This window comes from Astatotilapia calliptera, chromosome 19 (assembly GCF_900246225.1).
Source record: "Astatotilapia calliptera chromosome 19, fAstCal1.2, whole genome shotgun sequence".
Lineage (NCBI taxonomy): Eukaryota > Metazoa > Chordata > Actinopteri > Cichliformes > Cichlidae > Astatotilapia > Astatotilapia calliptera.
Genome location: NC_039320.1, coordinates 22,409,961 through 22,425,382, shown reverse-complemented (window position 1 = coordinate 22,425,382; position 15,422 = coordinate 22,409,961). Strand labels below are relative to the sequence as shown.

Here is a 15,422-nt window from a genome sequence, read left to right as displayed (position 1 = left end):
TTGAAGATATAATCACACTCTGCTCATTTGAAACACTTTTGCCGGAAATTTAAACTGTTGCTTTTCAAATACATGACGAACATATTTCAGAATTTTGATACAATCTCTTTTTTTTTGTGCTTTCATTTGAAATTAATGAGTGAAAAAAAAATGGTAACATTTTGTCAAAGTGTATGATACTTTGTTTATTTCCCACCAACGTGATTCAGTCCAGTTCAAGTGTATCTGAAGTGTAATAAACACCTGTACCTCTATATTTGCATACTGATAAAAACATGAAATACTCTCAGTGGAGCTAAACCAACATGTGAATTAATCAGGTACTTCACTGACAGGTTTATAATCTCCAAGTATATTGCCAAAATTAATTACTTTTTTTTTCCAGGTCATTCTTTCATTTCTTCATTTTGGTCATTTCTTTAATTGTTACTTAGAGCCTTACTTTGTCTGTAAAATATCTTTAAAATTATATTCTTTTTGATAACATTAAGATATTCTGCTTTCTAAATACCTGACATCGGATTGGAAACTACATTCAAAGATTAAAAGATCAACCTCCTGTGGCTCAATTTTGATTTTAGTGTTTATGTTTTGTAGTGTGAAGGTCACCTTTCTTCAGCTATGCTACACAGTCAAACTGCAAAAAACAAAAAAAAAATCCCTGCCGTTTAAATCACTGATGTCAGAGCCTGTTTGATCAATACTGTGCAGAAATGAAGCGACTTTATTGACTCCCACATCTAGTTCAGTCCTAAAAAAAAAGGTGGTAGTGGGGTGGAGAGTGGGGGGTAAAAGTCTAATCCAATAGGTGCATTGACAAGGCAGCAATTAGCCTAAATAATCACCTGAAAATGAAATTGACTACAACTGCTGCCGGTAGGGAAAAACGGTCATTAACTGATCTGCAGCATTTGCGGGGCAAGAGAACACAGCATTCACCAACAATACATAAATAGATGTGGGGATTTAGGTCTCCCACTCTATCCTCTCTCCAATCTGCTGTCTGAAAAAAAAAATCTATTTTCAAAGGGGGGAGGGAGCGGCACAGGTGACACAGGAAACAGTGGACAACACTGTGTGCACCTAAAACAAAAGAAAAATGAACTAGAATAAAATGAAGTTCTTAATGAAAAACTAGAAACTTCTGCAGATCGGTTTCTGTGCACATCTTCCAATAAATGATTCAGTTGAATCCTGCTGAGGCAATGCAATCAGTTTTTTAAAAAGCCCTATATATTCAACACCTTGTTGCTGTTACCTGCTTTGTTTGTAGGTTTCCAGCTTGTGACCTCTCGACTGAACCATCTTCCCAGCTGCGCCCGCCAGCCAAACACAGAAGAGCACAAACGCCGCATCCACCTGCATGGTTCACATTCCCCAGAGGACGGACCTCTCCTGTCAATCAGAATCCACTCCCCTCCTGGGTTCGGAGCACTCTGCCTTCCTGATACATTCCCTTCTCCAGCGCCTGAGCCGATAAGAAGGAGAAAAACAGCAAGAGAAGCAGCGGCGGCGACAGCAGCACACTGGGCTATTCTACGGCCTGAGTAGAAAACATCCTACGGTGCTTAATCTGCACAGTGGGAAAAGCAATTTTGACTAAACCCATAAATCCTTGAGCGTCAGATGGTACAGATTTGATCCCTCCAGCGGCGGATGTGCCTGCCTCTCTGTGCTCTGCTGCTCTCAGATACCCTGCACTCTGATGTGCTCTACTCCACTTTGCACCGCCCAGAAACACCAATTCTCACAGTGATGCAGTGTGCTCATTTGTAAGGTCAAGCTTCAGAGATACAGAGGCATAGAAGCTGAGAATGAAGAAGCTCTGAGGCTTACCAGCTCCTTCTGGTGCTGGAGTCTGATTTTGACACTTTTCCAAAAATGCATTTCTGCTTGATGCTTTTTGCAGGATTTTATGAGGTTTCATGACGGGTGAGTGATTATCTTCCATCCTGCTGTGGTGATATATATATATTTATTTATTTATTTATTTATTTATTTATTTATTTTTTCAAGAGACACAGATATGGGAATATTTTTGGATTTCCCCAAAAAATAATTACACAGGTAGATGTGTTGCCAGATCCAGCAGTAACGATGCCAACAGAGTTCCTCAACAAGGAAACTTTAAATCCACATCCTTCAGGTTATATATAATACTAAATATATTATATCAGTAAAGCTAATTATATTTTTATTATTTACCATGTTTACAATCAGTGATTTGGTCCTATGTATTTTCTTAATGATAATAAATATAAACACTACACGTATCTGGTAATGACAGCATACAACATTAAGTCTAAGCATCAATCGTCTTCAAAAAAAATGAAGCCAGCTGGAAGTTCAGTGCTTGTGTTTATTCAGTTTAGCAACACACGTGCGGCTGCATCGCTATTTATCTGTCAAAACGTGCTGTCCGAGTGAGCCAGTCAAAAAAAGGCCTCACCGCTGACGTCAACATCCGCCCGGACATGTGTCCCCTTTTCTTTTTTTCCCCCCTTTTGGCACTCTGAACAGTTGGATTATAAGATCACGAATTTGGGTTAGCTCCATCTACGTCAATCTAAAAATTGGTGTAAGTAATGTTAAGCATGGTTTGTTTGAGATTTACAGATTTGTATTTATTCATTTTTTTACAGTAGTAGTGCTGACCGAGCAAATGCATCAGCTACCTGCTGCAAAAACTGACACAGACAATCAACACCCAGGCATACAACACTAAAAACCAATAAAATCCATCCTTCTAGTTAAGCTTGAATCAAATTACAGCTTAAAAGCACGATCAGAATTTTGATTTCTTTTTAAATCGCTGTTATTATATTCTGCGAGGTTTTTAAAGAGTGAGTTCACACCAAATTTTGGAAAAGATGAAAAAACATCGCTGCTCGTCAGCGGAGAAAATCCGATTATTGGGCTAATTGCTGTGACTCTTTGGTTCATATTTGTGTTTTAACAGAGCCATGTTAGAAGCTGAATAATAAAGTCAGCCAGCGCTGGAGAAATAGTTCTTTAGTCCCGGAAGACACACTTAAGACTTTCTGTCAAAGTTTTTCTTAGTGGTTCTGAAGTTTTAGCACAGCATGGCAATGCATTAAAGATGCATCTTTCAGTTCATTATCAAAGCTCTGATTTTTCCATAAAATTCAATTACAAGGCTCAGTGGGACGGTTTCTGTGTATATCACTTCTACATCTTTACTACTTCTTTTCAGTTATTATCCAACATGTATAGCAGTACAAATATATCTGTGATTACGGACCTGATAACCCAATAATAGGCATGACATAGTGATTAGTTAATGAGTGATGTCTAACCCTAACCCTATCTGCAAATATGATGACATTTATAAAAAGCTGCATATCTGCCGTATAGAATCATTTTTGCACTTTGAAACATGGTGCCATAAAGAGTTAAGGCCATTAAAATGTTTCTTATGTGTCAAAAAGATGTTTTTTTTAGCACAAGGGAAGGGGGAGTAAAAACAAAACACACAAACATACACACACACACACACACACACACACACACACAACCCTCTGCAGTTCAAATTCAGATCAAATCCAGGAGTGGGTGATGCAATCATCTACATGCTGCTGAAAGCTTACTCCCATCCAGATAGTAACTGCATTGTGAGGATTGCCAATTTTTGATTTCTCAGGTGCATTTAATATGATTTAAGCTGCTGCTAGTGATAGAGTAAATACATAAAACATAAGCAGACATGTCCATCATCTCATCGATTACTGATTACCTGACAGACAGGCTGCGGTATGTGAGACTGAGCAGTATAGGAGCTACACAGGGGCCTGCGGCGTCTCCATTGCTACTCACGTTGTGCACCTCAAACTTTTAGCACAACTCCAGGTCATGCCATCTACAGAAATACTCTGACAATTCAGCAGTGGTTGGAAATATTAGTGATGGGCAGGAGGAGGAGGAGTACAGAGCACTAAAAATAGTGATCGACGTCAGTATGAAGAGGACGGCTACACGACTCGTGTCTATCCTGGGACAGAATGTTGATGTTGTGGGGGAGTACAAGAACCCGGGCATCTACATTGACAACAACAACAAAAAAGGGTAGGATGAGAAGGCTCTGTTTCCTAAGGAAGCTGAGATTCTTTGATGTGTACAGCAAGATGATGGATCCTGAACCATACACACTGCCAGACAGGAGTGGCGCACATTCTCCAAACAACAATAAGAATGCATCATCATTTCAACTTCCGTAACAAAATCACTAATGTGTCTTCCGCATTCTCAATAAAGCAATTATTTATAATAATTTGTTTTTGTTGCATTAATATAGCATCCATGAGTGTCAGTCCCTGTTAAAACTGATATTGAAAGACTGGAATATGTTAATCTGTAGTATGACATCTATTTTGCGTCATGAGGGGCTGACATATTTTTAAACTGTTATTTATTTATTGTGGAAATCGTCTTCGTTCCCATGGCACAAACAGAGTAATAACACCAAAAGCAAAACTATCAAACTAAAAATATCAGTGAAATATGGGTCAAATTGCTATTTTAAAGCCCCTTGTTGCACAGACTTTCACAATAAGTGATTTTCTTCCAAACTGGCACAGGGGATTACAGGGTATCTTACCTGTTCTACCCCTCTACTCGACCCACATACAAGAGGTCGCCGTGCACCGGTCACACACAGCATTAAGCTCCTGTGCTGGCTGCAACATCTGTGCCTTAATGTAGCCAGAAGCTCTTAAAACACTCCCACGTGTTTACGCTGTGCCTATGAGTGCTGGGTTTGAGCCCTTTTTCTTTTTTCCCTGCGCTGCAGCTCCGTCACACTCTAGCCTTAGCCAATGAATAATCGCCGTTTCAATTTTTGCTCAATTTTGCCCTGAATTTAGTCTGTCAGACTGACAGCGTGCCCGTTTTCTCACACTTTATGCAAAATGTCAAGTCATGTGTCCTCTGTTAAAATCTTAAAGGTGATCTGGACTGCATTTCCCACCTGTTAACGCCTTCCTTTAGAGTACGATGGGCTGGATTTGTGCCTGAGAGGCAACGATGAGGGTTAAATCATGCTAATATTGTAGCTTAGTCATTGGTTGACGCAGTCCTGGCGCGGTATTGTAAAGTTTACTGAGAGCTCAAAGCTAAAACAGCTACTTGGATATTGAAGTCTTGAATATGTTTCTATGATATCAACCACGATCGGTTGCATAAAGGTTAGCTTAAACACTGCTACACAGTCACAGACGTGCTCCGGTGAAAATGAACTAAAGGTTTGTTTTGGTCGGTTTCGAGTTGAAGCTAAGCTAAAGGGAGGCGCGCTGGGTTGTCGTTTACTACCAGCTGGAAAAAAGTGCTAGCACTGAGAGCTGAATCGAGATGAGTGTTTCACGGGAAATTAAACGTAAGTACCGCTTTCAGTTTACGTTTTTTGGGCACGTTTAACGGCTATTGTTATGTGACTATTAAAATTAAGTAACTGTTACATCTCGATTGTTTGCAGAGCTGCAGAAAGCAAAGAGCAAAGCCCAGAGCAGCAACAACTTAAAGGAGGAAGCCAACATCTGTAATCAGCTAGGAGAGCTGCTGTCCAGGAGCGGTGTGTATAGTCTGCCCAATATCAGCACTGTGTTATTTTAGCACTGCGAGTACTGCAGTTATGGATTGTTTTTGATTCTCCGCTCTTCCTGTCACAGCGTCACCATGTCTTATAGATCACCAACACTCTCGAATAATCTTGATTTTTCTAATAATTTTTGTCCCTTTACTTTATAACTGTGCAGGTGTTCCTAAAACAATCTTTCAAAAGTGGATAAAAGTGCCATTACTTGCATATTTACTCCCACCTGGAGCCACTTGAATTTCAGTATTTTCCAGTTTGACCATGGCTGCTTCTTAGTACACAGCTGTGTCACTGTAGAGTTTAATCACGGGATACATTTCAGAGGCTTTACATTCATATGCTTTCTTATGCTTTTGTCTTCAAGTGAGTCAAATTTCATCTGGTGCCGATCAAGGTTATTAACTAAAAGCCAAAACTAGATGTGAAAAGCATTTAAATTAACTAAGATAAAACTAGAATGTAGAAAAAAGTTAATGATTTTTGTGAACTTGGAAAACTAAAACAATAAACGATAAATAGTGGACGCTTTGGCATTTATTTGGTAAAAATTTTTTATCACAGCTTGCCTGATGAAGCTTTGAAGTACATGTTTATTAAGATTCTGGATGTCAACAACACAGTGAGCCAACTGCTTTTAAAAAGTTCTACTTTCATTATGATACCAGTATGGATCCTGCCTCTGACATGTGCCCGCCATACAATAATAATTAAATCTAAAATTAGCCCTGAAACTAATAAAAACTAAACTGAAATGAGCAAACTGCAAGGTTATGTGCTGCACTACAATTCATCTGATGACTTTGATTAACGTAAACAGTTTGAGCAAAGGATGCAATGATATTCAGTCTAGTAATTCATTTATTCTTTATATGCTTTTTCATACCAACAACATTTTGTTTGCAGTGTAATTTTTTCTTTTGCCTTCCTCATGCAAAGTGTAACATTTACCTTTCTGCTTCATGTGTGTCTCAGGTGATTATCAGGCTGCCATTAGGGAGCACCAGCAGGAGTTGGCTCTCTCTGAAGTGTTAATTGATGTGATTGGACGAGCTGTGGCCAATCGTAAGATAGGAGAGTGCTTTGCAGAGTTGGGCAACATTGAGGCAGCTTTAAAAGTAAGTAAACTGACGCTTTATCAAAGTGATAAACTTCTAATTCAAGTGGTGTTTAGGACCTGCATAAGTGGATGTGTGTCTCTTCTTCAGCACCAGCGTCTTCACCTGGACCTGGCTCGATCTGTCAGAGATCATGCTGAAGAGCAAAGGGCGCTGGCCACTATCGGTCGGACCTACCTCTTCCGTTATGAAACGGACCAATCGAGGAAGAGCTTGGAGGAAGCAGAGGAGGCCTTCAGGAAGAGCTTGGGCATTGTGGATGACCGGCTGGAAGGTGTGTACTGTTTGTATCGTCCCAGTGGTTTATAATGGGCGATTTCTTTGTTTCGTTATTCCTAATCCTCTACCTGGCTGCAGGGACTGTGCCACAGCGAGAGATCAATGAGATGAAGGCGCGTCTCTTCCTCAATCTGGGTCTGGTCTGTGATCATCTGGGCGAGCACAAACGCTGCAGCGAGTTCATCCGGCGAAGTGTATTTATTGCCGAGTAAGAACATCCTAAACTTTGCTCCACGTCTAAGCATGTCGATCTTTTTCATCGACAGCTTTTAATCGGCTTATTTTGTATAACTGTCAACTGAGATATCGCCGTTATTCCCCTGTAAAGGAAGAGCCAGCTGCTGGAGGATCTCTACCGTGCAAACTTTAACCTGGGCAACATCTACTTCCGTAACGGTCAACGCTCTAATTCGGTCCGCTGCTTAGAGCAGGCCAAAGAGTGCGCCCGGAAGATTAAAGACAAATTTAGTGAGAGCGAGTGCTTTCACTGCATCGGCAAGGTACGAGCTCCACCATATCCTCTTATTTTCTCCTGTTGCGATCATGCAGGTTTTGAAGTGCATGTGTGTCTTTAATTCTTAACATGCGATGCTAACAGGTGCAGCTGTCTCTGGGTGACTTTGTAGCAGCGCGACGATCTCTGAAGAAAGCGGTCTTGCTGGGTTCCCAGCAGCCGCTGGACAGACAGACGGTGAAGATAGCTTTCAAATATGGTGAGTGAACGGTTAGATATGTTTTTTTTGTTTTGTTTTTTACTTGCTTGTAGCTGCATGGATGGTACAGTGTATTTCTTTCCTATCACGTAGCTGACCGAGGCTGTAAATTAGAGGAAGAGCTGGGGGAAGATCAGGGCAAAAAACCCAGCTCCCATCAGGCTGTCGAGTTGGCAGAGCAGCTTGGGGATCTCTGCTGTAAAGTTGGCTGCTACAGCAAAGCTCTGGAAGCTTATCAAGCTCAGGTGAGAAGCATCAAAAGAGTCACATGGCTAATTCTCACATTTTTTTCACTTTTTTTTTTTTTTAATAGTTGCAACATAGAGTCTAAATGTGACTTGTCTAAAGCGGTGTTGGTTTTGTTGTGTAGCTAAAGGGTGCTGAGGCGTTGGGAAAGCCTGCCAGGGAGCTGGCTGTCATCCACGTGTCCCTGGCTGCCACCTACGCAGACCTGAAACAACACAGCAAGTCAGTGGAGCACTACAGAAAGGAGCTGGCGTTACGACAGGGCAGCTCTACAGAGGTGATCTGCAAATTCACCCGTCTGCCCTGTGGTAGACATGAATGTGTGACTTATTACTTATATTTGTGCGCGTCAGGAGTGTAGCACGTGGCTAAACATCGCAGCAGCTCAGGAGGAGAGCGGCTGTGCTTTGGAGGATGTGGAGAGGAGCTACAATACAGCTTTACGCTGTGCTCAGGAGTCTGGACAGGCCAGACTGCAGGTGAGAGATAAATTAGTCAGCTGTGTTGAAAACTAAGCAGAAATTTAAGATGTCTTGTAAAGGCGCGGTGATGAATATCATGCACGACCAAAACGCACATTGACTTCCACAGAAGCGCGTGTTGAGGCTCTGGCTGGCGTCCCAGAGACGAAGCGGCTCATCGGATGCTGACAACACCGAGGCGAGGCTGCAGGAGCTGTGTGCTTCGGAGGGCTGGAATCCAGATGGGAGTGATGGTGAGGAGGAAGAGGAGGAGGAAATGGAGAACAGCGAACCGCTGGATGACAGTGATGTCATCCTCTCAGACTCAGGTAAAATGTGCGCGGGTAACTCTATCCGGAAAGCACTGACATCTCTATACAGAGGGATGCTTTGATTCACGTTACTTTTCATGTGGTTTGTAGACGATGATCTGGAGGGTTATGACAAGATGGTGTCAGGGAGGAGGAAAACAGGACGGGTGAGCGATGTGCGAGTTGTCATTTCTTCTTTGTAGACTGCGGTTTAGATCTTCATTCTTGGCCTTTTTTGTGTCTGTCTTTCTGCTTTAGTGGAACAAGCGGAACGAGAAGGGAGAGACGTCTCTTCACAGAGCATGCATAGATGGGAATCTGAAGCAGGTCCAGTACCTGGTAGAACAGGTATAAAGAAGATGATTCATTATTTTAATCCAATAAGTTTTTAACTCTTGGAATCAGGAGGGAAAACATAAAGTTGAGCACCATCAACATATAAACTGATTCACTCGTTGATGGTTGGTCACTATAATAAACAGTTCAGGCTTGAGGCTTTCTGCTTAACTCAACAGAACAAGTGCAGCAACAAACTTCTTGGACTTGAACTTCTTGTCTGAGTTTTTTAAATATTTACCACCTTAAAAAAAACAACAACCCTGCATCATGCAGTTTGATGAGAACATCGATTGGCTCAAATATAAATGATTTATTAGGAGTGTTCATGAAGATTGTATGGAGGAAAAAAAATGTACAGACAGAATCTGTAACGTCGAAGAGCCTGATGAAAGCTTTTGTTTCTTTGCATATCAGGGTCACCCAGTGAACCCCAGGGACTACTGTGGCTGGACTCCCCTCCATGAAGCCTGCAACCATGGTCACTATGGTAAGTTCTGTCAGAGTCTCTGGAAAACTGCACCCGCTCCCTCGCTCATCTTTCTCTGCTCTTCGTGCAGATATCGTGGCTCTGCTCTTGGAGCACGGCGCTAACGTTAACGACCCCGGTGGCCCTTTATGCGAGGGTGTGACTCCTCTCCACGACGCCGTCGCATGTGGCAATTTAGAAGTCACAAGGCTCTTGGTGGAACGAGGGGCCTGTGTCACACTGCGCAACTCCAAGGTTTGTGTGTTTGGCTGTGTTCAACCTGAAAGTCCATTTCAGCAGGATTTTCTTTGCTGGCAGAAGGTGGCGGTAAAATATCTTCTTTATTTTAAAAAAACAAACATGTCTTCCACACTTTAATGGATGACTTTCCTAACAGTGTTACAAACTTACGGGTCACACTGACCACATTGACAAGATTTACATACAGTTAGTGTGCACAGTCTTCATAGGTTCAAAAGTTATTGGACAAACATCATTTTAAATATAAAGACTGTTCTTAATACTTGGATGAGGAAAAATCTATTTAAAAAGTGGTTGTAATTGTAGGGTGATTAAAATCAGAGTAATGTGTTCGTTTTTCCTGGTTCTCGCTGCTGAGGCTGATTATAAAAATATTTTTAAAGTTATGAATCTCTCTGATAAAAGTTTTACTTTCTGTTACTCTGGTTAGGAATGAAATCCTGGACCATGCTTTCGTTTGGCAATATTGAATTCACCCCCACCTCCTTTGGAGAAAGTCCAGTCTGCTGAACTTGTGCGCCTTAATCTCACATTTTTATCTCCACCAGGGTGAAACTGCTTTGGACACCTTGCGTCAGTGGCAGAGGACCTACAGCAGGGAGCTGGATCATGAGACCAGGCAGAAGTGTATTGCTACAGAGAGACTTCTGAGGAAGGCGCTAGCAGGAGGAGGTGAAGCTCTTGCATCATTGCACTGCGTTAGCCTCGGTCTGCCTTTTTATACCTGCTTTCAAACGCTCGTGTTTCTCACTTATCTCTGCCGACCACAGTGCCTGCAGCTCCGGCCCCGGCCAAGCCTTTTGATGCCCTGCAGGACAGCCAGCTGTTTGATGCGGAGAGTTCTGAGCCACTCTCGTCCACTGGAGGGGGCTCTTTCTCCCGCCAAGACTGGCCGCGAAGCAGGAGCTCGGAGGTGAAAGCGTCAGGCGCCAGCCGCAAACAGCGGCAGACCAATGGCTCAACACAGCGGAACAGAGCCAGGGGAACAGAAGCTGCTGTACTGTATGGGGTAATGTCTGATGATGCTTTCAGTGTGGACAGACAGAATACATCATGTCTTTTCACAAGTGTAGTAGATTCATCTATATTGTACAAGCAGAATTCTTCAGATCTTTGATGTGTAATATATATATTTTTAGATTAATAGCAGCAGCTCAGATGACAGCGAGCCTGACACCCCGGTTAGTCCTCTCCGTCCTGTCCGTCCTAGACAAGGTTTCCCAGCAGCTCAGAGTCAGAAAGAACCTCCTGCAAACAAAGAAGCTGCCTCAGTTCCCACCTCAGGACAGGAAGGCATCAGGCAGGCCTCTACGCCGTCTGTGTTTGCCCGAGAAGAGTACCACAGTGCCATCAGAGGCTTGGGCAGCGCCAAAACACTTCTCCAGGGTCTCTCGCAGCCTCAGCTCTCCAGCACACCTGCCGTTTCTTCCAGCACCAAATCAGCTCTTGTTCCCGAGGACGAGTATCTGGCTGATGACTGGTTGGAAGACGATTTGGTGGAGATCCAGCCGAAGAAAAAGCGGAGGCTTCGGATGGAGCAGAATGGGCCAAGAGTAGAGGAAACTGCTTCGTCTTCTGCAGCTCGAAGTCAAAACAAGCATTTAAACTTGGACACAACCTGCAGAGGTAATTAGTCTGGATTTGTTTGGTTTTTCTTTTTCTTGGTTTTGCCAGTTTTGTAGCTTGTTGTGCCCTTTTTCTTTCAGGATCTGCAGTTTCCTCCCTCTCCAGTAGAGGCCTCTCTCAGAGAAAGAACAGCTTGGGGAAGCCTCACCAGGTCAAAATGACTCAGATACCAGGTGTGGCCAGACTGGGGAGAAGAGAAGTCAACCGGTCACACAGTCCCACTGTTACAGAAGATGACGATTCGAGATCAGACACACCGCCCCCACCTCTCCTTATCCATGCTCAGGTCAGAAGTGGAATGCTCTTTTGCTGTTTGTTAGTTACGGATGGAGTAACACTAAGGAAATACACACAACACAGTGATTGTGAATAAGTCACTCCAAGTGTGAAAAGGTGATAGTCAGAGTGAGACTACACATGAATTATTCAGGAAATGCACACTCAGTGAGAGAATAACTATAATTCAGTGTCACTAGGGGATCTAAGTTAAAGATGATGTGTCTTCATTTCTGATTCATTTGAACAGTGATGAATGTGGACGTAAATGAGTGCGAGCTGATCAAAACTGGGGAGCTGTTTTTACATATTTCTGCAGCCTGGATGCCGTGGGCTTTGTCAGGAGTAAAAGATGACATCGCTCATTTCGGATCTTATATATAGTTATACCTTGGTGTTTTGTAGCATCAGCTGACAAACTTTTACTTTCCTGATGTTTAGACTTTCTGATTCCTCCACAGACTCCGCTTTGTCTTTCTACTAAGAGTTGACGACATTAAATACAGATGTTTTAACAGTGCTTGAATGTTTTATTTTGTTTACTCTAGCCTCCAACTCAAACTTTGGCTGCTCCTATGCCCACGTCACTTCCTCCACCAATCAGAATGAGGGTCCGGGTTCAGGAAGACGTCTTCCTGATCCCAGTTCCACAAAGGTCGGTGAAAAGTTTTAAGTTTGAGCAGTATATAAAAATAAATCCCAATCTGATTGGTATAGTATTTTTTTGTTGTTGTTGTTGTTGTTAATTTCTGTTTAATCACCTCCCATTGCTCTGCATCCCAGTGAGGCCAACTCCTGCTCTGTGTCGTGGCTGTGTGAGCAGGCAGCTCAGCGTTACTACCAGAAATGTGGCCTCCTGCCTCGACTCTCTCTGCAGAAAGAAGGCGCTCTGCTCTCCCCGCAGGACCAGCTACTGGCCGTCCTGCACACAAATGAAGAGGTGAGGTGACACTGAGGAGAGCCAGAAGTGACCATACTTGGACCACAGACAATTTAAAAGATGCTGAAGACTACCGTGATTGGTTTATGAAGTCTGATCACGAGTCTTTAAGGCAAATGTTGTCACCGTTGCTATCTTGGATTTAAAAAATAAAACAAAACACAGTGACAAGAGGACTGCTATGACTGTGAAACAGCTTGCATGTCAGCCAGTGAGCATACTCCTTTTCTTAGACACAGTATGACCCAAATTCATAAAATAGACTTTCTCATAGACACAGAGGTCTTTTTGAAATCACTGATAGAAGGAATGCAGGTTCTAGGTCCTTCCACAATGACTTTGTTTTTCTTACCCAGATGAGGCATGCAGGTTTTAGACTGTATGATTCTGGTAAGAAGGTGAAGGGCTGACTATGTTAACAAGCTGCCTGAGAAACAACAATCTGAGAAACTGTAAAGATTAGAACCATTTCTATTACCAGACTGGATGCTGACTTGCTTTAGGAGCCAGCTTCCAGGAGACACTGAAGGAATCACAGTTTTTGGGATTGAATCCTTGGCTTCACTTTCCTGCACCAGTGCAGGATAACTGATGGGTTTGTATTGCAGGTTCTGGCTGAAGTTTGCTCGTGGGATCTCCCTCCTCTCCCTGAGCGATACAAGAAGGCCTGTCAAAGTCTGGCAGTGGGTGAGCAACACAGAGGAAATGCATTATAAAACGCACACATGTGCATTTTTGTATTCTGTTATGAAGTACCGTCTCTTTCTACCTGTAGATGAGAACAAGCGTGTCTCCCGGCTATGTGAGGTTCAGGACCGGGGTTTCTCCGTGTCAGTGTGCGGACTCGGTTTGGCCGCCTCTTCCCTCAGCCCGCTCCTCCGTGCCCTAAAACTTCAGGCCAGCCTCACTGAGCTGCGAATTTCTGGCAACCGTATGTCTGACGACCTTCTCCCTGAGCTGATTGCCACAACGCTCACCATGCCTCGTCTGCAGCTGCTGGACATTTCTGCCAACTGCATTACAGGGGACGGCCTGGAGAAGGCTGTAAATGCTTTAAAGGGACAGAGTGCACCTGCATTCCCGGTAAGGGCCTCAGCTAGCCAATACTGGCAGCTCCAGGTTTACCATCTAACCTGTATTTAACTACCTCTGTTCTTAATAACTACCTTAGATCTTAATAACAAGCTAACGTGATTCGTATCAATGATATCTGTCAGAGAGAATTGGCTCTCGTGATCATTTGCTTTTTCTGCTCGTTTCCTCTCAAAGTGCCTGGAGGAGCTGGACCTCAGTATGAACCCACTGGGGGACGGCGTGTCTGAGTCTCTGTCCTGTCTGCTGTCCTGCTGCCCTGTGCTAGCCAAGCTGTCTCTGCAGGCCTGTGGCCTCACTGCTCGTTTCCTTCAGCAGCATCGACTGCTGCTAGCCAGCGCGCTCACAGGTGACTCTCTAACAAGCAGCTGACTGAAGCCTTAAGCTTCACTGAACTCCCACCCATAAGCAAAACTGCAACTAACTTTACATCTTCTGAACGTTCAGGCACAGGCCATTTGAAAGCAGTGTGCCTGTCCCACAATCCCCTGGGCTCCACCGGCTTTGAGCTGGTGTTAAAGACTCTGCCCCTCCACTGCCTCACACACGTGGACCTGTCAGCTGTCTGCAGAGGGCCTGCTGATTACCCGGCACTGGAACACCTCGCCAAAGTCCTGTCACAGGTGTGCACGCAAAAATCATGCAATGTCATTTATTGTCGAAAGATATAATTGTGCAATCAGGTTAAGACTTTTGTGTTTTTGCAGGACGAGTGCTCTCTGACCCACCTCAGCCTGGCTGCAAATGGGCTGACAGACAGCAGCGTAGCTACCTTGGCGAGGTTTGTGTGTGCGGGCGTCATTTCTACGGCTCAGTTATTACTCATGTTAGTGGGGCTTTGCCTTTGTTTAAATTGTCACTCTTTACTGGCCTGTTGGACTTTTTCTTATTATTTCACAGGTGCCTCTCGTCGTGTCCCACACTGGTGAGTCTGAATCTGTCAGGAAATCCGTCTGTTACATCAGTGGGACTTCACAACATCCTGGCGTCTGTCAGAGAGGCCCGTCGACCACTGACACTTCTAAACCTCGAAGGTATGCATATGTGTGAACTTGGAGATACTCCATGGACATGGAGTTTCACACTAATTCACAATTTGGATTTCTTTGATGTTTTTTATCACCTGTGCAAAGTTGTACTTGGCAACAGTTTCTTTCTTGCTATCAGTGCGTTTCCTTTTGACGCATTTCTAAGTTTGAACATTTAGTATGTATGCACAGAGGTGTTACATGATGATTACACACACAGACATTACAATATAGAAGTGTGGTTTAAAGATTTAAAAAAAAAAAAAAAAAAAAAGATTAGCTGTGAATTAATTTTCCATTTTATGGAGCAGAAAACATTGCTGAACGCTAGCTAACAGGCTACATTTGGATGTCAAATATTTATAGGGGGGAAAATGGAAATTATGGATATGAAATAAAATGATTCTTTGTTGCTTAACCTGCAGGTTGTCAGGTCTCTGGCCCCTGGGAGAGTCAAGACCTGGACAGTTTGTCAGAGCTGGTCCAGGATATCCGTCTTTGCTCTCAGACCCTCAACAAGCTGGACCGACAGACCTTGAAGCAGAGCTGGGACAGGACTCAGTCACACGGACACTTTCTCGACCGAAACTCCAAGTGCCTCCTCTCTGCCACCTCTACTTGAGGGTGGCAGGTGTGTTCATAATAAATAATTAATAATGAA

The 15,422-nt window shown here is 43.4% G+C and overlaps 2 protein-coding genes across 4 annotated transcripts in view; one reads left to right on the top strand and one right to left on the bottom strand.

The window, feature by feature from the left end:
* The window catches only part of LOC113011932 (gamma-aminobutyric acid receptor subunit rho-1-like), a 21,492-nt gene extending 14,888 nt beyond the window's left edge, over positions 1-6,604 (bottom strand). The window contains exons 1-2 of one of the 3 annotated variants that reach the window (XM_026151802.1): positions 6,557-6,604; positions 1,259-1,468 (exon numbers count right to left, since the gene is read on the bottom strand). In XM_026151802.1, coding sequence (XP_026007587.1) covers positions 1,259-1,365 — 107 coding nt within the window. In that variant the 5' untranslated portion in view covers positions 1,366-1,468; positions 6,557-6,604. Of the gene's footprint in view, positions 1-1,258; positions 1,469-4,615; positions 4,689-4,984; positions 5,048-6,556 lie in introns of those variants that run through there. The other 2 variants (XM_026151804.1, XM_026151801.1) reach the window with 2 other exon arrangements.
* Positions 5,081-15,422, top strand: tonsl (tonsoku-like, DNA repair protein). Its single transcript, XM_026151800.1, has 28 exons — positions 5,081-5,389; positions 5,489-5,584; positions 6,581-6,723; positions 6,814-6,997; positions 7,081-7,210; positions 7,331-7,502; positions 7,601-7,715; positions 7,809-7,960; positions 8,086-8,238; positions 8,315-8,440; positions 8,553-8,751; positions 8,845-8,900; positions 8,992-9,081; positions 9,487-9,559; positions 9,630-9,793; positions 10,348-10,471; positions 10,570-10,808; positions 10,939-11,425; positions 11,506-11,711; positions 12,250-12,356; positions 12,485-12,641; positions 13,250-13,328; positions 13,417-13,724; positions 13,911-14,082; positions 14,181-14,356; positions 14,441-14,514; positions 14,634-14,767; positions 15,187-15,422. The coding sequence occupies exons 1-28, from the start codon at positions 5,365-5,367 to the stop codon at positions 15,381-15,383; spliced, it is 4,338 nt and encodes a 1,445-aa protein (XP_026007585.1). The 5' UTR covers positions 5,081-5,364; the 3' UTR covers positions 15,384-15,422.